The sequence below is a fragment of the Nerophis lumbriciformis genome, linkage group LG27 (genome assembly GCF_033978685.3).
Source record: "Nerophis lumbriciformis linkage group LG27, RoL_Nlum_v2.1, whole genome shotgun sequence".
In the NCBI taxonomy this organism is placed as follows: domain Eukaryota; kingdom Metazoa; phylum Chordata; class Actinopteri; order Syngnathiformes; family Syngnathidae; genus Nerophis; species Nerophis lumbriciformis.
Genome location: NC_084574.2, coordinates 38,550,413 through 38,571,483, shown reverse-complemented (window position 1 = coordinate 38,571,483; position 21,071 = coordinate 38,550,413). Strand labels below are relative to the sequence as shown.

General features: G+C 42.0%; 2 protein-coding genes across 6 annotated transcripts in view; one reads left to right on the top strand and one right to left on the bottom strand.

Moving 5' to 3' along the window:
- The window catches only part of rcor3 (REST corepressor 3), a 29,768-nt gene extending 9,781 nt beyond the window's left edge, over positions 1-19,987 (bottom strand). For 2 of the 5 annotated variants that reach the window (XR_009818005.2, XM_061987939.2), the window contains exons 1-10: positions 19,410-19,986; positions 19,255-19,311; positions 15,447-15,524; positions 15,328-15,380; positions 8,020-8,181; positions 7,830-7,954; positions 7,419-7,773; positions 7,275-7,352; positions 7,158-7,215; positions 5,875-6,110 (exon numbers count right to left, since the gene is read on the bottom strand). Coding sequence is in view for 4 of the 5 variants with exons in the window: in XM_061987939.2 (XP_061843923.1) it covers positions 5,875-6,110; positions 7,158-7,215; positions 7,275-7,352; positions 7,419-7,773; positions 7,830-7,954; positions 8,020-8,181; positions 15,328-15,380; positions 15,447-15,524; positions 19,255-19,311; positions 19,410-19,533 (1,326 nt within the window). In the remaining variant the exon portion in view is untranslated. Of the gene's footprint in view, positions 1-5,874; positions 6,111-7,157; positions 7,216-7,274; positions 7,353-7,418; positions 7,774-7,829; positions 7,955-8,019; positions 8,182-15,327; positions 15,381-15,446; positions 15,525-19,254; positions 19,312-19,409 lie in introns of all 5 variants that reach the window. The other 3 variants (XM_061987940.2, XM_061987941.2, XM_061987942.2) reach the window with 3 other exon arrangements.
- A 2-nt stretch (positions 19,988-19,989) lies between these two features.
- Positions 19,990-20,769, top strand: mrps28 (mitochondrial ribosomal protein S28). The gene has a single exon (XM_061987944.1). It carries the CDS (start codon positions 20,121-20,123, stop codon positions 20,604-20,606), a length of 486 nt encoding a protein of 161 aa, XP_061843928.1. The 5' UTR covers positions 19,990-20,120; the 3' UTR covers positions 20,607-20,769.
- Positions 20,770-21,071: the final 302 nt, after the last annotated feature.

The following is a 21,071-nucleotide window of genomic DNA, read 5'->3' as shown; positions in this document are numbered from 1 at the left end:
GAGCGAGTGGTTAAGGTAAGTTTACGCGAAGAGGCCGGGTGGCTTTTTTCACGCAGCTCCGTCCATGTTGATATACGACTCCATGCGCGCCCACATCACGCTGGTTTTTAATATATTATTAAAGTTTGACTGACCTATCTGACTGTTTTTTTGACATTCCTTTAGCGCAGTTAGATGCGGCTTATAACACGGGGCGGCTTATAGGTGGACAAAGTTTTGAAATATGCCGTTCATTGAAGGCGCGGCTTATAACCCAGGGCGGCTTATGGTGCGGAAAATACGGTACATGGAAGACGTAGTAGTGTGTCAGGTTGGATGCAACATGGGGTTATGCACCCATGGTGATGGGTGTAGTAGTGTGTCAGGTTGGATGCAACATGGGGTTATGCACCCATGGTGATGTGCGTAGTAGTGTGTCAGGTTGGATGCCACATGGGGTTATGCACCCATGGTGATGTGCGTACATGGAAGACGTAGTAGTGTGTCAGGTTGGATGCCACATGGGGTTATGCACCCATGGTGATGTGCGTAGTAGTGTGTCAGGTTGGATGCCACATGGGGTTATGCACCCATGGTGATGTGCGTACATGGAAGACGTAATAGTGTGTCAGGTTGGATGCAACATGGGGTTATGCAGAAGGAAATGTGACAGTTGACTTGCCATGAAAGTAGGCCTATGCCATACGTATTATATATCATTATTTGGACGGTGTGGTCAGTTCAGTTTCAGTGGAACATGCATAAGATACAACATGATGCATCACATGTTTACACTTGTTGCATTACAGCACATCCTAAAAGGAGTAGGAAGAAGCAGAGCTTATTTAATCCTTCCCCTTTTCATACCATAGCAATTGTATCCCATTTCCTTCTTCTCTGTAACAGAACAGTCAATAAATAAATAATAAATATTATACCATGGTAAGCAAACAAATATTAAATACATAAATAATCTTTGTCTCTATAAAAAAAATAGGTTGAAGATGTTGATCATAATTATAGTTGTGTGTACTTAGTGAACACTTGTAGTTTGAACTTAAAGTGAATCATATTGCTGCTTTCTTTCATTTCTTTACTTCATCTATTCCATCATTTCATTCCACATACTGATATACTAAAGGGAATAAGCAGTAGAAAATGGATGGATGGATGGGTATTAGAGATGCGCGGATAGGCAATTATTTCATCCGCAACCGCATCACAAAAGTCGTCAACCATCCGCCAGTCACCCGAACCAACATTTTATCAAATCCACACCCGCCCGCACCCGCCCGTTGTTATATATCTAATATAGACGATGCAAGGCATTAGTGAGGTTATAAAGCTTTTGCCTGTTAAAGAAAGGAGACTGATCCAATGTAGCAGAGACATTCAATGCGTGCCACGCATCTCTTGGCCACGCATTCGTGCTAAGAGATATTAATGCGTGATAATATTATTTATCATTATTATAATATTATTGTCATTTCCATTGAGAAAGTGTTGACTATTGTTGCCAATGCCCTCAGATCAGGAGTGCGTTCCTCACACTTTGTGTGCGCAGTTGCAGCAAGCCGAACTAGGCTTTTAAGAAGTTAAAAAAATGTTTTAGAAAGACTAGGCCTATATTTTCGTTAGGTAAAAAAAATGTTCTGAATTTATTTCAATGAATATTAACTTGTTAACGTTATAATGCTCAAATAGGGACGAGGGCGGGGTGCACAGTGAAGCAGTGAACAATTTCGCGACAAAGATGAACCTTTATTGATTGATCTGCAGCCATGACAAAATATCAGACAATCTCCATTGTCAACGACAGGCAGGAAAATAAAGATAAACACATACTATGTTCTAGGCATAGGCTCATACGTTTTTAAGTTGAAATAAAAAAAAATAAAAAAATGTGCCTCATAAGCCTTAGGCTGTCAATCACGCGCACAAACTTAAATTATACAATAACATATGTATGTCATCTCTATTTAAACAAAAATAAATTAAATAAATAATAATAATAAATTACCTGCAACTTATTGGCCAAGGCAAATAGCTGAAGGGGGGAAATCAAACCCATCAGACTGCACTTTATCATCAAACTTGAATTATAATGAAAATAGACAAACAAAGCAGGCTAAATATCCTTACATTGTCGCCAATCGGAGATGCGCTTCACTTGAAAGCGAGGCCAAATAATTATTCACACATAGTAGTATATCTCCAATAGAAAAAAACCACAATAAACAACGCAATTGCCTTAATTCCTTTGCATTGTAGTGCGCCCAAACAACACGTAACCATCAAAATTATTTAGCTGACCGAACTCAATATAGGTTAGACATGGGCTTATTTGGTATAGCCTATAGGTAACGTAGACTAATTCCTTTAACATATCCAACCGTATGTCTACTTACTTTTTTTTTTGTTAGCACTATGCAGGAATAAAATGGCATCTACAGTGCCAGGATTCATGCGAGAGCGCCTGGCCTCTAAAATGTGCCCTGCTGCGCTGAAGGAGCGCTCACTTTCGCCACTTGTTGCTGGGACGCGGTGCCTGATAAAAAATTGACTGTTTCAAAGAGTGCTGCTCGTTTTTCGTATGTGGGTAACAACATTTAACTATGTATATATATTTCCGAATTGGTTCAACCGCAACCCGCCCGCATCTATTTAAAATCTATTTTTACCCGCCCGACCTGCGGTTTATCCGCGGACTCCGCGGTTGTGTCCGCAAACCGTGCATCTCTAATGGGTATACTAAAGGTTTTAAGTGTTGTACAAATGTTTTAAATGAGATCTTCCTCTAAGGTTATATTTCTCCTCTTTTGTTGAGAAGAATTGTTGTACATTCTTGGCTAGCAGGTTATTCTTTGCATCATTTTATGCACCAAGTCATTGAATTTCAATATTTGTGATTCAATAAATAAAGTGTTTCTCTATATCTAACATTATGTATTATTATAACTCCTCTTTTTTGGAACACAGTTAGTGAATAAGTGTACTTTAGTCATGATGTCATCATATTTCTACACAATAAGTCAGATATGTAACTAGTGAGCAGTAGACAATATAAAGTCATTTATGTAACAGTTAGTGAATAAGTGTACTTTAGTCATAATGTCATCATATTTCTACACAATAGGTCCGATATGTAACACGAGTGAGCAGTAGACAATATAAAGTGAGTTTTGGTCTAGAACACGTTTTGCTTTATTCATTATTGATGTGCTTCTTGCTACTTTATGTTGTATATTTTTTACATTACAGTTCATTTTATCACCTATTATTACACCCAAAAATGTGTTTTCTTTTACCCTTTCAATGTCTACTCCGTCTATTTGTATTTGTGTTTGACTTTCTCTTCTACTGTTACCAAATAGCATTATTTTAGTTGTACTGAGAGTCAAAGATAGTCTGTTTTTGTCAAACCATCTTTTTAATGTCTTATTATCTTCTGTGTGTTCTCTCCTGAACAAAACACACTTGTATCATCTGCAAATAATACCAACTTTAAGTCCTTTGTAACTTTACAACTGTCATTTATATGGAGATTGAACAATTTTGGTCCTAGTATTGATCCCTGAGGTACACCACAGGATATATTTAGTGTTGTGGAAGTGTGTTCTCCTATCTTCACTTATTGCTTCCTGTTGGTCAAGTAGCTTCTCACCTAGTTCAAAACCAACCCTCTGATGCCATACCTTTCTAATGTGTTTATTAAGATTAATTGTGTCAAATGCTTTTGTTAAATCCATAAACTCTGCAGCAGCACATTTTTTAACATCTCTTCCATTATTTCCATTACTGCCATGGATGTTGACTCTGTATCTGCATTGCCTGTCTGGGAGTGTTTACACATGAATTTGTCTCATCTGTTGTTAAAGGCCTACTGGAACCCACTACTACCGACCACGCAGTCTAATAGTTTATATATCCATCCATCCATCCATCCATTTTCTACCGCTTATTTCCTTTGGGGTCGCGGGGGGCGCTGGAGCCTATCTCAGCTACAATCGGGCGGAAGGCGGTGTACACCCTGGACAAGTCGCCACCTCATCGCAGGGCCAACACAGATAGACAGACAACATTCACACTCACATTCACATCAGTGATGAATTCTTAACATTGCAACACATGCCAATACGGCCGGGTTAGTTTACTAAAGTGCAATTTTAAATTTCGCGCGACTTATCCTGCTGAAAACGTCTCGGTATGATGACGTCAGCGCGTGACGTCGCGAATTGTAGAGGAAATTTTGGGACAGCATGGTGGCCAGTCATTAAGCCGTCTGTTTTCATCGCAAAATTCCACAGTATTCTGGACATCTGTGTTGGTGAATCTTTTGCAATTTGTTCAATGAACAATGGAGACATCAAAGAAGAAAGCTGTAGGTGGGAAGCGGTGTATTACCGGCCGGCTGCAGCAACACAAACACAGCCGGTGTTTCATTGTTTACATTCCCAAAAGATGACAGTCAAGCTTTACCATTGGGCTGTGGAGAACTGGGACAACAGAGACTCTTACCAGGAGGATTCTGAGTTGGATACGCAGACGCGGTACCGTGAGTACGCTTCCAAACATTTGATCGCTTGCCCGTACGTGCGTGCCGCTATGTGCATGTCACGTACGTAACTTTGGGGACTTTGGGGAAATATATGTGCTGTATGAACTTTGGGGAGGTGAACGGTACTTTGGGCTGTGGGATTGAGTGTGTTGTGCAGGTGTTTGAATTGTATTGGCGGATTATATGGACGGGAGGGGGGAGGTGTTTGTTATGCGGGATTAATTTGTGGCATATTAAATATAAGCCTGGTTGTGTTGTGGCTAATAGAGTATATATATGTCTTGTGTTTATTTACTGTTTTAGCTGAATATCAGGTCCCACCCGCCTCTCACAGCATCTTCCCTATCTGAATGGCTCCCACTGCTCTCTAGTCCTTCACTCTCACTTTCCTCATCCACGAATCTTTCATCCTCGCTCAAATTAATGGGGAAATCGTCGCTTTCTCGGTCCGAATCGCTCTCGCTGCTGGTGGCAATGATTGTAAACAATGTTTGGATGTGAGGAGCTCCACAACCTGTGACGTCACGCTACTCGTCTGCTACTTCCGCTACAGGCAAGGCTTTTTTATCAGCGACCAAAAGTTGCGAACTTTATCGTCGATATTCTCTACTAAATCCTTTCAGCAAAAATATGGCAATATCGCCAAATGATCAAGTATGACACATAGAATGGACCTGCTATCCCCGTTTAAATAAGAAAATCGCATTTCAGTAGGCCTTTAAACACTTGTTCAATGATTGTAGAAAATGGTTGAAGTAGAGAAACAGCTGAGTAGTTTGTCTCCAGTCTCATAAATGTTCATTTGATGTTTGAAATGATAGGTTGCTGATTTATGCTAAAGGTTCTGAAATCTTTTCAATAACATTTTTCATCATTTTCATAGCAATTTTGTAGCAATCAGTTGAGGTCTTTGATTGACCTTTTTGAACAATATTGATTATTTCCTCTTCTAGGAACATAGAGTTGTATCTATGGTGTCATTCAAGTCAAGATCTGGAATCTTTTCCTCCAGATTTGCTCCAATGTTCACAAAGTACTTTCAACTACTTCCTTCATATTGTCATTTTTTACATTTCCATTTAAGAAGTATTTAGGGTAGTCCTTTTTAGCAGCATGTGTGATCATGCTATTCAGCAGAATGTGTAATCATGCTATTTAGGATGACCTCATATTGTTTTTCTTCTGCTCCAATAATTGGTCAAAGTGGAGACTTTAGCAGAGTAACTCTCCAAATACATCAGTGTGATGTATTCATCTTCCTGCTTAGTCAGTGATGGAGAGTGGGAGGGACTAGAGAGTGTTGACACATATACAGTACATGACCTCATGTCACTGACCTCTTCATCTTCCTCGTCGGTGCTCTTCCCTGAAGGTGTGGCAGACAGGTTCTTTCCCTCCTCCCCCGAGACGGCACCGTCCCCATTGGTCCCTTGCTCCGCCTCCCACTCCTGAAGCACCTCCTCCAGGTTGAAACGCCGCCGGTAGTTGACGAAGAAATTCTTGACCTGTCCGAGCGTCTTGTTCCCGATGACGTCGGCGATGGCCTGGAAGTCCTTGCCGTACTTGCGCACTCCTGAAGAGGAGCACAGAGGTCACGTTGAGAGGGTCAAGCAGAGCAGAGGTCATGTTGAGAGGGTCAAGCAGAGCAGAGGTCATGTTGAGAGGGTCAAGCAGAGCAGAGAGGTCATGTTGAGAGGGTCAAGCAGAGCAGAGGTCAGGTTGAGAGGGTCAAGCAGAGCAGAGGTCAGGTTGAGAGGGTCAAGCAGAGCAGAGGTCATGTTGAGAGGGTCAAGCAGAGCAGAGGTCACATTGAGAGGGTGAAGCAGAGCAGAGAGGTCATGTTGAGAGGGTCAAGCAGAGCAGAGGTCATGTTGAGAGGGTCAAGCAGAGCAGAGAGGTCATGTTGAGAGGGTCAAGCAGAGCAGAGGTCATGTTGAGAGGGTCAAGCAGAGCAGAGAGGTCATGTTGAGAGGGTCAAGCAGAGCAGAGAGGTCATGTTGAGAGGGTCAAGCAGAGCAGAGAGGTCATGTTGAGAGGGTCAAGCAGAGCAGAGGTCATGTTGAGAGGGTCAAGCAGAGCAGAGAGGTCATGTTGAGAGGGTCAAGCAGAGCAGAGAGGTAACATGGTCAAGCAGAGCAGAGGTCAGGTTGAGAGGGTCAAGCAGAGCAGAGGTCATGTTGAGAGGGTCAAGCAGAGCAGAGGTCACGTTGAGAGGGTGAAGCAGAGCAGAGAGGTCATGTTGAGAGGGTCAAGCAGAGCAGAGGTCATGTTGAGAGGGTCAAGCAGAGCAGAGAGGTCATGTTGAGAGGGTCAAGCAGAGCAGAGGTCATGTTGAGAGGGTCAAGCAGAGCAGAGAGGTCATGTTGAGAGGGTCAAGCAGAGCAGAGAGGTCATGTTGAGAGGGTCAAGCAGAGCAGAGGTCATGTTGAGAGGGTCAAGCAGAGCAGAGAGGTCATGTTGAGAGGGTCAAGCAGAGCAGAGAGGTCATGTTGAGAGGGTCAAGCAGAGCAGAGAGGTCATGTTGAGAGGGTCAAGCAGAGCAGAGAGGTCATGTTGAGAGGGTCAAGCAGAGCAGAGAGGTCATGTTGAGAGGGTCAAGCGGGTGGTGAGCAGACCTCACCTTGCACGGCCAGTAGCTGCTCATCAGTGGTCCAGCGAGCGTTGACCTTCTGAGTGCACTGAAAGGAAAGATGTTAGCCAGGACAGAGGAGGTGTTTGAAGGTGGTTCTTCACACACCTCAGGCAGGCGCAGGTGGTTGATGCCGACCTCCAAGACCTGCTTGAGTCCGCTGTTCATCTGCTTGGCGTTCTGGACCTGAAGGCCACAGCAAGCGTGTCTCCACATAGCCGTGCTAGCGGATGCTTTGTTAGCGCCTCCTACCTGCCTCTTGAGGGACACCAGCTCCATGTCCAGCTGGCGCAGGAGGGCGTTGGCGGCGGCGGCGCTACAGGACACGGCCACCACGTCGTCCTGGGTCAGGTACATGCCTTTGGGAGGGCGGCACCGGGAGCGCTGATGGTGGCGATGCTGCAGCGTCTGGTGCTCCCGCCGACCCAAAGCCAACTTGGACGCCGGCGTGGACGGCTCGGCCTGGTTGGGCTGAGGAGATGAAGGCCGTTTTGAGCAGAAGGAAGGATCACCATGGCAACCACTGACCTCTTTCTTGGCTTCCTTGTTGGGGTCGTAGTCGCTGTCGTTGGTTTCTATGACATGAGTCTCCTCCATCTCCTCCTCACTGCAAGCACATCATGGTCATGGGGGCGTCGCCTCATGCCAGTGGGCGGGGCTTACCTGTCCCCCGGGTTACTTCTGCTGGCCAGCTTGCGAGCTTGTCGGTCCATCAGACTGGTTCTGGAGCGGGTCTTCTTCCAGGAGTAGTAGTACTTGACCAGACTGGAGATGGACTTGTCTGGCAGCTGAACAACAGCCAATCAACAGCCAGCAGCAGAGCAGGAGGCGGGCCTTGCAGCCATGACCTTACCATCTGTTGGATGCGGTGGAAACTCTTGCCGTGGAAACTGAAGGCCTGCTCAAAAAGAACTTTGTCCTCCACCGTCCACTCGTCAGGAAACGGCGTGAAGTTGGGAAGATCCGCTAAAGACTTCTCGATGTTGTGTTTGTGCCAGAACAGCATGCCCAGGGCCTACACACACACACACACACACACACACACACACACACACACACACACACACACACACACACACACACACACACACACACACATAGTGAGAAGAAGATGGACATAAATAATGTTAAAGGGCAACTGCACTTCTTTCTTATTTTGCCTATCCTTCACAATCATGAACACATCTCTTTTTTTATTTTTAAAACCATAATAAACACTTGGAAGATACGGCTAATAGCCTTCAAAACCTTTATATACACACTGCAAGTATATATACAATGTAGTAACAGACACCTTCATAACAATATGTAATATGTACAATATACATACTGCAAGTATATACACAAAGTAGTAACAGGCACCTTCATAACAATATGTAATATGTACAATATTTACCTTATGTTGATAAATTTAATCAATGTAATTTTAATCAGAGCATTTATTTTCATTTCCATAGCAACGCACGTCCAACTTCTGGCAACAAGTGTGTGTTCCTACTTCCGGAATCAAACACAGTGTGTTGTAATCATGGCAGACTTGGTAACAGACAAGCAAGACAACTATTTTTGGACAAATGAGGATTCACAACCTTATATTTTTGAAGCTGAATATACAGAGGAGATAAAAAAATATATATAAATATACACACACACACACACACACACACACACGTATATAGAAAAAATAATTTCGCACCATAAGGCGCACCAGATTATAAGGCGCATTAAAGGACTCATTATTATTATGATTTTCTGAATGTAAAAGACTTCCTTGTGGTCTACATAACATGTGATGGTGGTTATTTGCTCAAAATGTTGCATAGATGATGTTTTACACATCATCTTCAACTCACTTTCTGACAGTGTGGGCGGGCTTATTTACGTGCCTCCACTTGGACAGCGTCTTCTCCCCGTCATCTTTGTTGTAGCGGTGTAGCGTGCAAGGACGGAGGTAGAAGAAGTGTCAAAAGATGGAGCTAACTGTTCTAATGACATTCAGACTTTACTTCAATCAATAACGGAGCAGCATCCACACAGGAAATGTGTCCCGTGAAAAAACGTCCGAGCGGAACTCTCTAATAACTAAAGTTCCTTGGGTGACTTTACGCAGCGGAGGATGACTGTCCCATAACAAGATGTTGGAGAAAAAGAAGAAGCTTATCAACTACGGCGTTGACATGGACTATGCAGATCCCAAATACAGATCAGCAGGTACCAGTAGGTAAGAAAAGTTGGTTTTACTTAATATTGAGAAACAAAACGCCAGATAATATGTCTCCTAATAAGTGCCATTTTGAGGTCCTTACACACACCATAATAATACTGAATGTTGAAGCACAGTATGTCCGACTATGGCAGCCGTAATGTTGCAACAATCCATCAAGCGGTGCAGCTTCATAGCTTGCCAAAGTCCTACTAAAACATTTAGAAAGATTTTTGAGCAACGTGTGTAATGTTTTATTTTCTCAAATGGAACATTTAAAAAGTTTGGATGTTGTTTACTTGAGTCATATTGGGCAGCACGGTGGCAGAGGGGTTAGTAGATCTGCCTCACAATACGAAGGTCCTGAGTAGTCTTGGGTTCAATCCCGGGCTCGGGATCTTTCTGTGTGGAGTTTGCATGTTCTCCCCGTGACTGCGTGGGTTCCCTCCGGGTACTCCGGCTTCCTCCCACCTCCAAAGACATGCACCTGGGGATAGGTTGATTGGCAGCACTAAATTGGCCCTAGTGTGTGAATGTGAGTGTGAATGTTGTCTGTCTATCTGTGTTGGCCCTGCGATGAGGTGGCGACTTGTCCAGGGTGTACCCCGCCTTCCGCCCGATTGTAGCTGAGATAGGCTCCAGCGCCCCCCGCGACCCCAAAGGGAATAAGCGGTAGAAAATGGATGGATGGCATATTGCAGTCTACACGTATCTCTTATGTGTGACTGCCATCTACTGGTCACACTTAACATTACACCAAGTACCAAATAAAATAGCTTTCAGGTCGGTAAGCACAATCAGAATGATTACGTTCATAAGTGCGCCTTGTAGTCCGAAAAATACGGTAAATATATTTTTAACGATTATTTTGATAGTCGATTAGTCAAGGATTATCTTAAGGATTAGTCATATAATACACATATTTTAGCATGGACTTCTAAAAGTAACTAAAGTTATTTTAGGTTCATGTTTACTAACAACAAAGATGACTAATTAATTAATCAATATTTATTTATACTGTAACTGTGCTGCTGCAGTTAAATGTAGCAGCACAGATCAATTAATTTAAATTTTTAGCAATCATTAAAATGATGACTAAAAATGTTTCCATTTAAAAGAAAAGAAAAGGCAAAGTCCTAAAAAACAATTAACCTTGTTTATGTATCAAAAACAGTCAAAATAGCAACAATGAAAACAACAAAACACAAAATCTAACTTCCTCAAAAAGAAAATCATGTTTAAAAATCTGCACACTGATATATTGATTATTGATCAACTCTTGGCAGTTTTATCACTAATAGACTCTTTGATTACTTCTTAAAATGTTGCCTATTTAATAGATCATATGTTTCATCTTATGGTGTGTGTGTGTGTGTGTGTGTGTGTGTGTGTGTGTGTGTGTGTGTGTGTGTGTGTGTGTGTGTGTGTGTGTGTGTGTGTGTGTGTGTGTGTGTGTGTGTGTGTGTGTGTGTGTGTGTGTGTGTGTGTGTGTGTGTGTGCATTGCAAATTGCTTTAAAAAGTACTAGAATTGATGTAGACAAAGTTTAGCTGACTGACTTTGGCTAAAATGTTCAAGTTATTTTTCACACAACTTGTTAGCTAGCTAGCAAGGTAGAAGCCAACAATGGCATATATATATATATATATGGATGTATGTATGTATATATTAAGGCTGAGTGTAATATATACATACATATATACATACATATATGTATATATATATATATATATATACATAAATATATGTATATATATATATACATATATAAATATATATATATATATGTATACGTATATATATATATATATATGTATATATATATACATATATATGTATACGTATATATATGTATACATATATATATGTATACATATATATATATATGTATACATATATATATATATATATATATACACACATTATATATATATATATTATATATATATATATATAAGCCCCGTTTCCATATGAGTTGGGAAATTGTGTTAGATGTAAATATAAACGGAATACAATGATTTGCAAATCATTTTCAAGCCATATTCAATTGAATGCACTACAAAGACAACATATTTGATGTTCAAACTCATAAACTTTATTTTTTTTTGCAAATAATAATTAACTTAGAATTTCATGGCTGCAACACGTGCCAAAGTAGTTGGGAAAGGGCATGTTCACCACTGTGTTACATGGCCTTTCCTTTTAACAACACTCAGTAAAGGTTTGGGAACTGAGGAGACACATTTTTGAAGCTTCTCAGGTGGAATTCTTTCCCATTCTTGCTTGATGTACAGCTTAAGTTGTTCAACAGTCCGGGGGTCTCCCTTCTGCTATTTTAGGCTTCACATTTTCAATGGGAGACAGGTCTGGACTACAGGCAGGCCAGTCTAGTACCCGCACTCTTTTACTATGAAGCCACGTTGATGTAACACGTGGCTTGGCATTGTCTTGCTGAAATAAGCAGGGGCGTCCATGGTAACGTTGCTTGGATGGCAACATATGTTGCTCCAAAACCTGTATGTACCTTTCAGCATTAATGGTGCCTTCACAGATGTGTAAGTTACCCATGTCTTGGGCACTAATACACCCCCATACCATCACACATGCTGCCTTTTACACTTTGCGCCTATAACAATCCGGATGGTTCTTTTCCTCTTTGGTCCGGAGGACACCACGTTCACAGTTTCCAAAAACAATTTGAAATGTGGACTCGTCAGACCACAGAACACTTTTCCACTTTGTATCAGTCCATCTTAGATGAGCTCAGGCCCAGCGAAGCCGACGGCGTTTCTGGGTGTTGTTGATAAACGGTTTTCGTCTTGCAAAGGAGAGTTTTAACTTGCACTTACAGATGTAGCGACCAACTGTAGTTACTGACAGTGGGTTTCTGAAGTGTTCCTGAGCCCATGTGGTGATATCCTTTACACACTGATGTCGCTTATTGATGAAGTACAGCCTGAGGGATAGAAGGTCACAAGCTTAGCTGCTTACGTGCAGTGATTTCTCCAGATTCTCTGAACCCTTTGATGATATTACGGAGCGTAGATGGTGAAATCCCTAAATTCCTTGCAATAGCTGGTTGAGAAAGGTTTTTCTTAAACTGTTCAACAATTTGCTCACGCATTTGTTGACAAAGTGGTGACCCTCGCCCCATCCTTGTTTGTGAATGACTGAGCATTTCATGGATTCTACTTTTACACCCAATCATGGCACCCACCTGTTCCCAATTAGCCTGTTCACCTGTGGGATGTTCCAAATAAGTGTTTGATGAGCATTCCTCAACTTTATCAGTATTTATTACCACCTTTCCCAACTTCTTTGTCACGTGTTGCTGGCATCAAATTCTAAAGTTAATGATTATTTGCACACACAAAAATCAGTTTGAACATCAAATATGTTGTCTATGGCTTGAAAATGATTTGCAAATCATTGTATTCCGTTTATATTTACATTTAACACAATTTGGAAATGGGGTTTGTACATACATATATATACACATACATACATATACATATATATATATATACATACATACATACATACATACATATATACATATATATGTCTTAATAAGGTTATCCAAAAAATAGTGCTCGATACCGTAGTAGAGCGCAATATATGTATGTGTGGGGAAAAAAATCACAAGACTATTTCATCTCTAGGGACGGCGTGGCGCAATGGAAGAATGGCCGTGCGCGACCCGAGGGTCCCTGGTTCAATCCCCACCTAGTACCAACCTCGTCATGTCCGTTGTGTCCTGAGCAAGACACTTCACCCTTGCTCCTGATGGCTGCTGGTTAGCGCCTTGCATGGCAGCTCCCTCCATCAGTGTGTGAATGTGTGTGTGAATGGGTAAATGTGGAAGTAGTGTCAAAGCGCTTTGAGTACCTTGAAGGTAGAAAAGCGCTATACAAGTACAACCCATTTATCATTATCATTTATCTACAGGCCTGTTTCATGAGGGGGGTACCCTCAATCATCAGGAGATTTTAATGGGAGCATTCGCATACCATGGTTTATATAGGGCACAGAGTGGGTGGGTACAGGCTGGCGTAGGGGCGTGGTGATTGGCTCATGTGTTACCTAGGAGGTGTTTCCGTCTGTGGCGGCATGCTGTTACAATTTCGCTGCGCTTGTTGAGGGATGACAGGTCTGGACGGTAAATAATAAACAGTTTCTCTTTCAAGCATAGGTTGCATCTTTTATTACCACTATTGTAAGGTGTGCTGGATGCAAGAATTTGCCATGTTATTGAATATTCAACATTATTGTCTTTGAGGTCCCAAATGTGTTTGCTGAGTTCTGTGGTATTTCGCAGGTTTTTGTTCCTGAAAGAGGCCTTGTGATTGTTCCATCTGGTTTTGAATTCTCCCTCGGTTAATCCTACATATGTGTCGGATGTGTTAATGTCCTTGCGTATTACCTTAGATTGGTAGACAACTGATGTTTGTAAGCACCCCCCATTGAGAGGGCAATCAGGTTTCTTTCGACAGTTACAGCCTTTGTTGGTTTTGGAGTCGCTCTGTCCGGGGGCCGACGGCTCATTTGCAATTGTTTTGTTGTGGTTTGAGATGATTTGTCGTATATTGTTCATGCAGCTGTAGCTCAATTTAATGTTGTTCTTGTTGAAAACTTTTCTTAGGGTGTTGTCTTTGGGAAAGTGTTTGTCAATCAGATTGAGGAATTTGTGTCCAATGTTAGTTGAGACGTTGTTGCTGTATGGGGGGTTGTACCAGATGATGTCGTTTCGTTTTCTGTTCTTTTTTGGCTTTTTTTGGCTTTTTTGACAGCATCTAGCAAAGCTAGATGACAGCATCTAGCAAAGCTGAATTTGACCAAGCAACCCCCCCGTACCAAAAAGCCCTTGATGAAAGCGGATACAATTTCACCCTCACCTATGAACCCACGCCAGGAAACCAGCCAAAAAAGAACAGAAAACGAAACGACATCATCTGGTACAACCCCCCATACAGCAAAAACGTCTCAACTAACATTGGACACAAATTCCTCAATCTGATTGACAAACACTTTCCCAAAGACAACACCCTAAGAAAAGTTTTCAACAAGAACAACATTAAATTGAGCTACAGCTGCATGAACAATATACGACAAATCATCTCAAACCACAACAAAACAATTGCAAATGAGCCGTCGGCCCCCGGACAGAGCGACTCCAAAACCAACAAAGGCTGTAACTGTCGAAAGAAACCTGATTGCCCTCTCAACGGGGGGTGCTTACAAACATCAGTTGTCTACCAATCTAAGGTAATACGCAAGGACATTAACACATCCGACACATATGTAGGATTAACCGAGGGAGAATTCAAAACCAGATGGAACAATCACAAGGCTTCTTTCAGGAACAAAAACCTGCGAAATACCACAGAACTCAGCAAACACATTTGGGACCTCAAAGACAATAATGTTGAATATTCAATAACATGGCAAATTCTTGCATCCAGCACACCTTACAATAGTGGTAATAAAAGATGCAACCTATGCTTGAAAGAGAAACTGTTTATTATTTACCGTCCAGACCTGTCATCCCTTAACAAGCGCAGCGAAATTGTAACAGCATGCCGCCATAGACGGAAACACCTCCTAGGTAACACATGAGCCAATCACCACGCCCCTACGCCAGCCTGTACCCACCCACTCTGTGCCCTATATAAACCATGGTATGCGAATGCTCCCATTAAAATCTCCTGATGATTGAGGGTACCCCCCCTCATGAAACAGGCCTGTAGAGATGAAATAGTCTTGTGATTTTTTTTCCCACACATACATACATATACATATATATATATATATATATATATATATATATATATATATATATATATATATATATATATATATATATACACAGTATATATATGCAGTATATATATGCCCCCACTAGGTCCATCATCTGCATCTGCATGTTCATAGCTGAGTATTGAGAAGGACAAGTAGGTACCTGTTCAACGTTGTATCCATGTTTCTCCTTGGCCAGTGCCATGTACTCATCCACTGTGGGGAAGACAGCTGTTACTATGGCAACCAGCACACATCCAAGTAGCATTTGTCTCAACTCACGCTTGGTGTCCTCGATGTTGTGATGTGGCGACCACACCAGCATCCCCCCGTTGTCCTTCTCCCAATACTTGCTGCATCCTGCACAACAATACTACTCCTGTTATACCACTCCATACTACACTACTACTCCATACAATACACAACAATACTACTCCTGTTATACTACTCCATACAATACTACCACTCCATACTACACTACTACTCCATACAATACACAAGAATACTACTCCTGTTATACTACTACATACAATACTACTACTCCATACTATACACAACAATAATACTCCTGTTATAGTACTCCATACTATACAGAACAATAGTACTCCTGTTATAGTACTCCATACATGTGCTCACAACTCATTACTTTGACATCATTACTTAAAAATACAGATTACTGTTGGAATATTCAGGATTACTTTAGTAATGAATGTCTACTACTTTATTATTGATGGAGGAATAATACATTTCATCAGGAACATTTGGGAATGGAAACACTTTGAATACAGAACAACTAACAGGAAACATGATTACTCAGAGTAATATTATACCTGATTACTTAAGTAATTGCAAACAACATTACTTGTAGTAACAAAAAATATAATTACTTTGGTAGCACAACATTTTACTAATAGTCATAAAATACTTGATTATAAATGTAATAAAATACTTGATCATTTTGGTAGCACAACATTTTACTAATTGTAATACAATACTTGATTATAATTGTAATAAAATACTTGATTACTTTGGCAGCACAACATTTTAATAATAGTAATAAAATACTTGATTACTTTGGTAGTAGAAAATTGTATTAATAATTGTAATAAAATACTTGATTACTTTGGTAGCACCACATTTTAATAATAGTAATAAAATACTTGATTAATTTGGTAGTAGAAAATAGTATTATTAATTGTAATACAACTACTGATTACTTTGGTAGCACAACATTTTACTAATAGTAATAAAATACCTGATTACTTTGGTAGTAGTAATGAAATACTTGATTACTTGGGTAGCACAACATTTTTCAATTGTAATAAAATACTTGATTACTTTGGTTATGGAAAATATTATTACTAATTGTAATAAAATACTTGATTACTTTGGTAGCGCAACATTGTATTAAATGTAATAAACACTTGATTACTTTGGCTATAGAAAATATTATTACTAATTGTAATAAAATACTTGATTACTTTGGTAATACAAAATATTTTTTACTAATTGTAAAAAAAAACTTGATTACTTTGGTCATAGAAAATACTACTAATTGTAATAAACTACTTGATTACTTTGGTATTACCAAATACTACTAATTGTAATAAAATACTTGATTACTTTGGTATTAGAAAATATTACTAACAGTAATGAAATACATGAATACTTTGGTAATAGAAAATACTACTACTAATTGTAATGAAATACCTGATTACTTTGGTAATTTAAAATATTATTAAACACACCCCCGCGACCCCAAAAGAGACAAGCAGTAGAAAATGGATGGATGGATGGATTAATTGTAATAAAAAACATTATTACTTTGGTAGTAGAAAATATTGCTAATTGCAATAAAATACTTTGTTGCTTTGGTAATTGAAAATACTATTACTAATTAGTGAACATGAGGCTACTACATCCGTGTTAGTGAGCATGGACCGAGGCTACTACATCCGTGTTAGTGAACAGGGACCGAGGCTACTGCATCCGTGTTAGTGAACAGGGACCGAGGCTACTACATCTGTGTTAGTGAACATGGACCGAGGCTACTACATCCGTGTTAGTGAACATGGACCGAGGCTACTACATCTGTGTTAGTGAACATGGACCGAGGCTACTACATCCGTGTTAGTGAACATGGACCGAGGCTACTACATCTGTGTTAGTGAACATGGACCGAGGCTACTACATCTGTGTTAGTGAACATGGACCGAGGCTACTACATATGTGTTAGTGAACAGGGACCGAGGCTACTGCATCCGTGTTAGTGAACATGGACCGAGGCTACTACATCTGTGTTAGTGAACATGGACCGAGGCTACTACATCCGTGTTAGTGAACATGGACCGAGGCTACTACATCTGTGTTAGTGAACATGGACCGAGGCTACTACATCTGTGTTAGTGAACATGGACCGAGGCTACTACATCCGTGTTAGTGAACAGGGACCAAGGGTACTACATCCGTGTTAGTGAACAGGGACCGAGGCTACTACATCCGTGTTAGTGAACATGGACCAAGGCTACTCCATCCGTGTTCGTGAACATGGCCCTAGGCTACTACATCCGCATTACTGAACATGGACAGAGGCTACTACATCCATGTTACTGAACATGGACCGAGGCTACTACATCAATGTTACTGAACATGGACCAAGGCTACTACATCTGTGTTAGTGAACATGGACTGAGGCTACTACATCCATGTTACTAAACATTGACCGAGGCTACCACGTCCCTGTTAGTGAACATGGACCGAGGCTACTTCATCCGTGTTCGTGAACATGGACCGAGGCTACTACATCCGCATTACTGATCATGGACTGAGGCTACTACATCCATGTTACTGAACATGGACTGAGGCTACTACATCCGCATTACTGAACATGGACCGAGGCTACTACATCCGCATTACTGAACATGGACTGAGGCTACTACATCCATGTTACTGAACATGGACCAAGGCTACTACATCTGTGTTAGTGAACATGGACCGGGGCTACCACATCCATGTTACTGAACATGGACTGAGGCTACTACATCCGCATTACTGAACATGGACCGAGGCTACTACATCCGCATTACTGAACAGGGACTGAGGCTACTACATCCATGTTACTGAACATGGACCAAGGCTACTACATCTGTGTTAGTGAACATGGACCGAGGCTACTACATCCATGTTACTGAACATGGACCGAGGCTACCACATCCCTGTTAGTGAACATGGACCGAGGCTACTTCATCCGTGTTCGTGAACATGGACCGAGGCTACTACATCCGCATTACTGAACATGGACTGAGGCTACTACATCCATGTTACTGAACATGGACCAAGGCTACTACATCTGTGTTAGTGAACATGGACCGAGGCTACTACATCCGCATTACTGAACATGGACTGAGGCTACTACATCCATGTTACTGAACATGGACCAAGGCTACTACATCTGTGTTAGTGAACATGGACCGAGGCTACTACATCCATGTTACTGAACATGGACCGAGGCTACCACATCCCTGTTAGTGAACATGGACCGAGGCTACTTCATCCGTGTTCGTGAACATGGACCGAGGCTACCACATCCGCATTACTGAACATGGACTGAGGCTACTACATCCGCATTACTGAACATGGACTGAGGCTACTACATCCGCATTACTGAACATGGACTGAGGCTACTACATCCATGTTACTGAACATGGACCAAGGCTACTACATCCCTGTTAGTGAACATGGACCGAGGCAACTACATCCATGTTAGTGAACAGGGACCAAGGCTACTACATGGACCGAGGCTACTACATCCATGTTAGTTTACAGGGACCAAGGCTACTACATCTGTGTTAGTGAACATGGACCGAGGCTACCACATCCCTGTTAGTGAACATGGACCGAGGCAACTACATCCCTGTTAGTGAACAGGGACCAAGGCTACTACATGGACCGAGGCTACTACATCCGTGTTAGTGAACATGGACCGAGGCTACTACATCTGTGTTAGTGAACACGGACCGAGGCTACTACACCCGCGGACAGGTCGAGTGAGAGAGTAGAAATGAAGAGAATGGAAGTGAAAGCTGCTCACCAGCATCAAAGTCGGGGATGTGTGCTTGGTAATCTGCTCCGACTCTCATTCCAACATCTAAGGAGAAAAGCAACCCAAAAAAATGTTGTTTACATTTTGGAGCAGCAGCTACTTTAGCTAGCTAGCATCCTGCTAGCGTGTTCGAGGCTACCCACCGTGGTCGTCGTCACTGCCGCTGTCGTCCGTCAAATGTCCGTTGGAGGCGTTGGACGGACTCTTGGTGCCGTTAGAACGAGCTTTGCCCAAATATTCCGAACCTTTATCCATCATTCCCGGCATGTCGGCGGAAGATGGTGTCGCCTTCCTCGCTTCGGGTGTCTGCTGTTGCCGTCAATGTGCGCCGCGGCGGACCTTACACGCCGCGCATGTTGTTGTTTACTGACGGACACTTGTTGTGGCAACACAAAGTACACACTCACTTACACACACTCACGAAGGACGAGGACCTAACCAACGCGGATTGTTATTCTCCTGCAGTGATGCCACAAAGCTGGAAAGTAGATCCTTCCGCCAGCACGATCCCACAATAACAAGCAACATGATGTTTTGATTTGACTTGTATTTTCTCCCTGTGCGCATGCGCATGTACACACTTATATACATATGTATTTGTATACTTTGTAATACTGTCTACCATCTCTGTATTCCATTTGTCTTACCATGACTTGGCTATGTATGTCTGTACATAAATACACACACTAAGTACATGAAGTCAAAGATGAAGATATAAAACTATTCAAAGACAGATAGTAGTAGAAGTGTTTAAGCTATCCCACCGAGGACCTGCGGGGGGCAGCAGTGCACCTAAGAAGTCTACTTCCGCCGGCCACCGGAAGAAGAAGAAGAAGAAGAAGAAGAGAGGCAAGATGGCGTTGCTATGGAGGACGAGGCCAGTTGCGCTGCTGTCCTGCCCGCTCAGAACCTTCTGCTCCGCGACTTCAGGCAGCCAGCAGGCCGACAAGGACAAGCCAAAGTCGGGCTTCGCCGCCGCCTTCAGCTCGCCGTCGAAGGCTCCAGAGGTCAGCTTCGCCGCGCTGCTGCGTGCCAGCCCGCTGATGCAGATGGGAGATGCCCGGGACAAGATGGCGGTGGGCACGGTCTACCACGTGGTCGGCGACCACCTCTACGTGGACTTTGGCGCCAAAATGCACTGCGTGTGTCGGCGGCCCGCACACGCACGCGCACACAGTCTGACGCGCGGCAGCACTGTCCGCCTGAGGCTGCACGACCTGGAAGTGACGTCACGCTTCCTGGGCGGGACCACAGACACTACCTTGTTGGAGGCGCAGGCCGTCATCATCTCCCCTAAGGACGCGGGAGACCCCTCCCTCGACCGTGACGTCACTCAGTAGACTGCCGTCTGCACCGTGACGTCACCCTGTAGACTGCGTCTGGACAGTATGAAACCTCATTAAAGTACACTTTTTCTGTTATTTAGTGTGTGAAACCTCATTAAAGTACACTTTTTGTATTATTTAGTGTGTGAAACCTCATTAAAGTATACTTTTTGTGTTATTTAGCGTGTGAAACCTCATTAAAGTATACTTGTTGTGTTATTTAGTGTGTAAAACCTCATTAAAGTACACTCTTGGTGTTATTTAGTGTGTGAAACCTCATTAAAGTATACTTTTTGTGTTATTTAGCGTGTGAAACCTCATTAAAGTATACTTGTTGTGTTATTTAGTGTGTAAAACCTCATTAAAGTACACTCTTGGTGTTATTTAGTGTGTGAAACCTCATTAAAGTATACTTTTTGTGTTATTTAGCGTGTGAAACCTCATTAAAGTATACTTGTTGTGTTATTTAGTGTGTAAAAC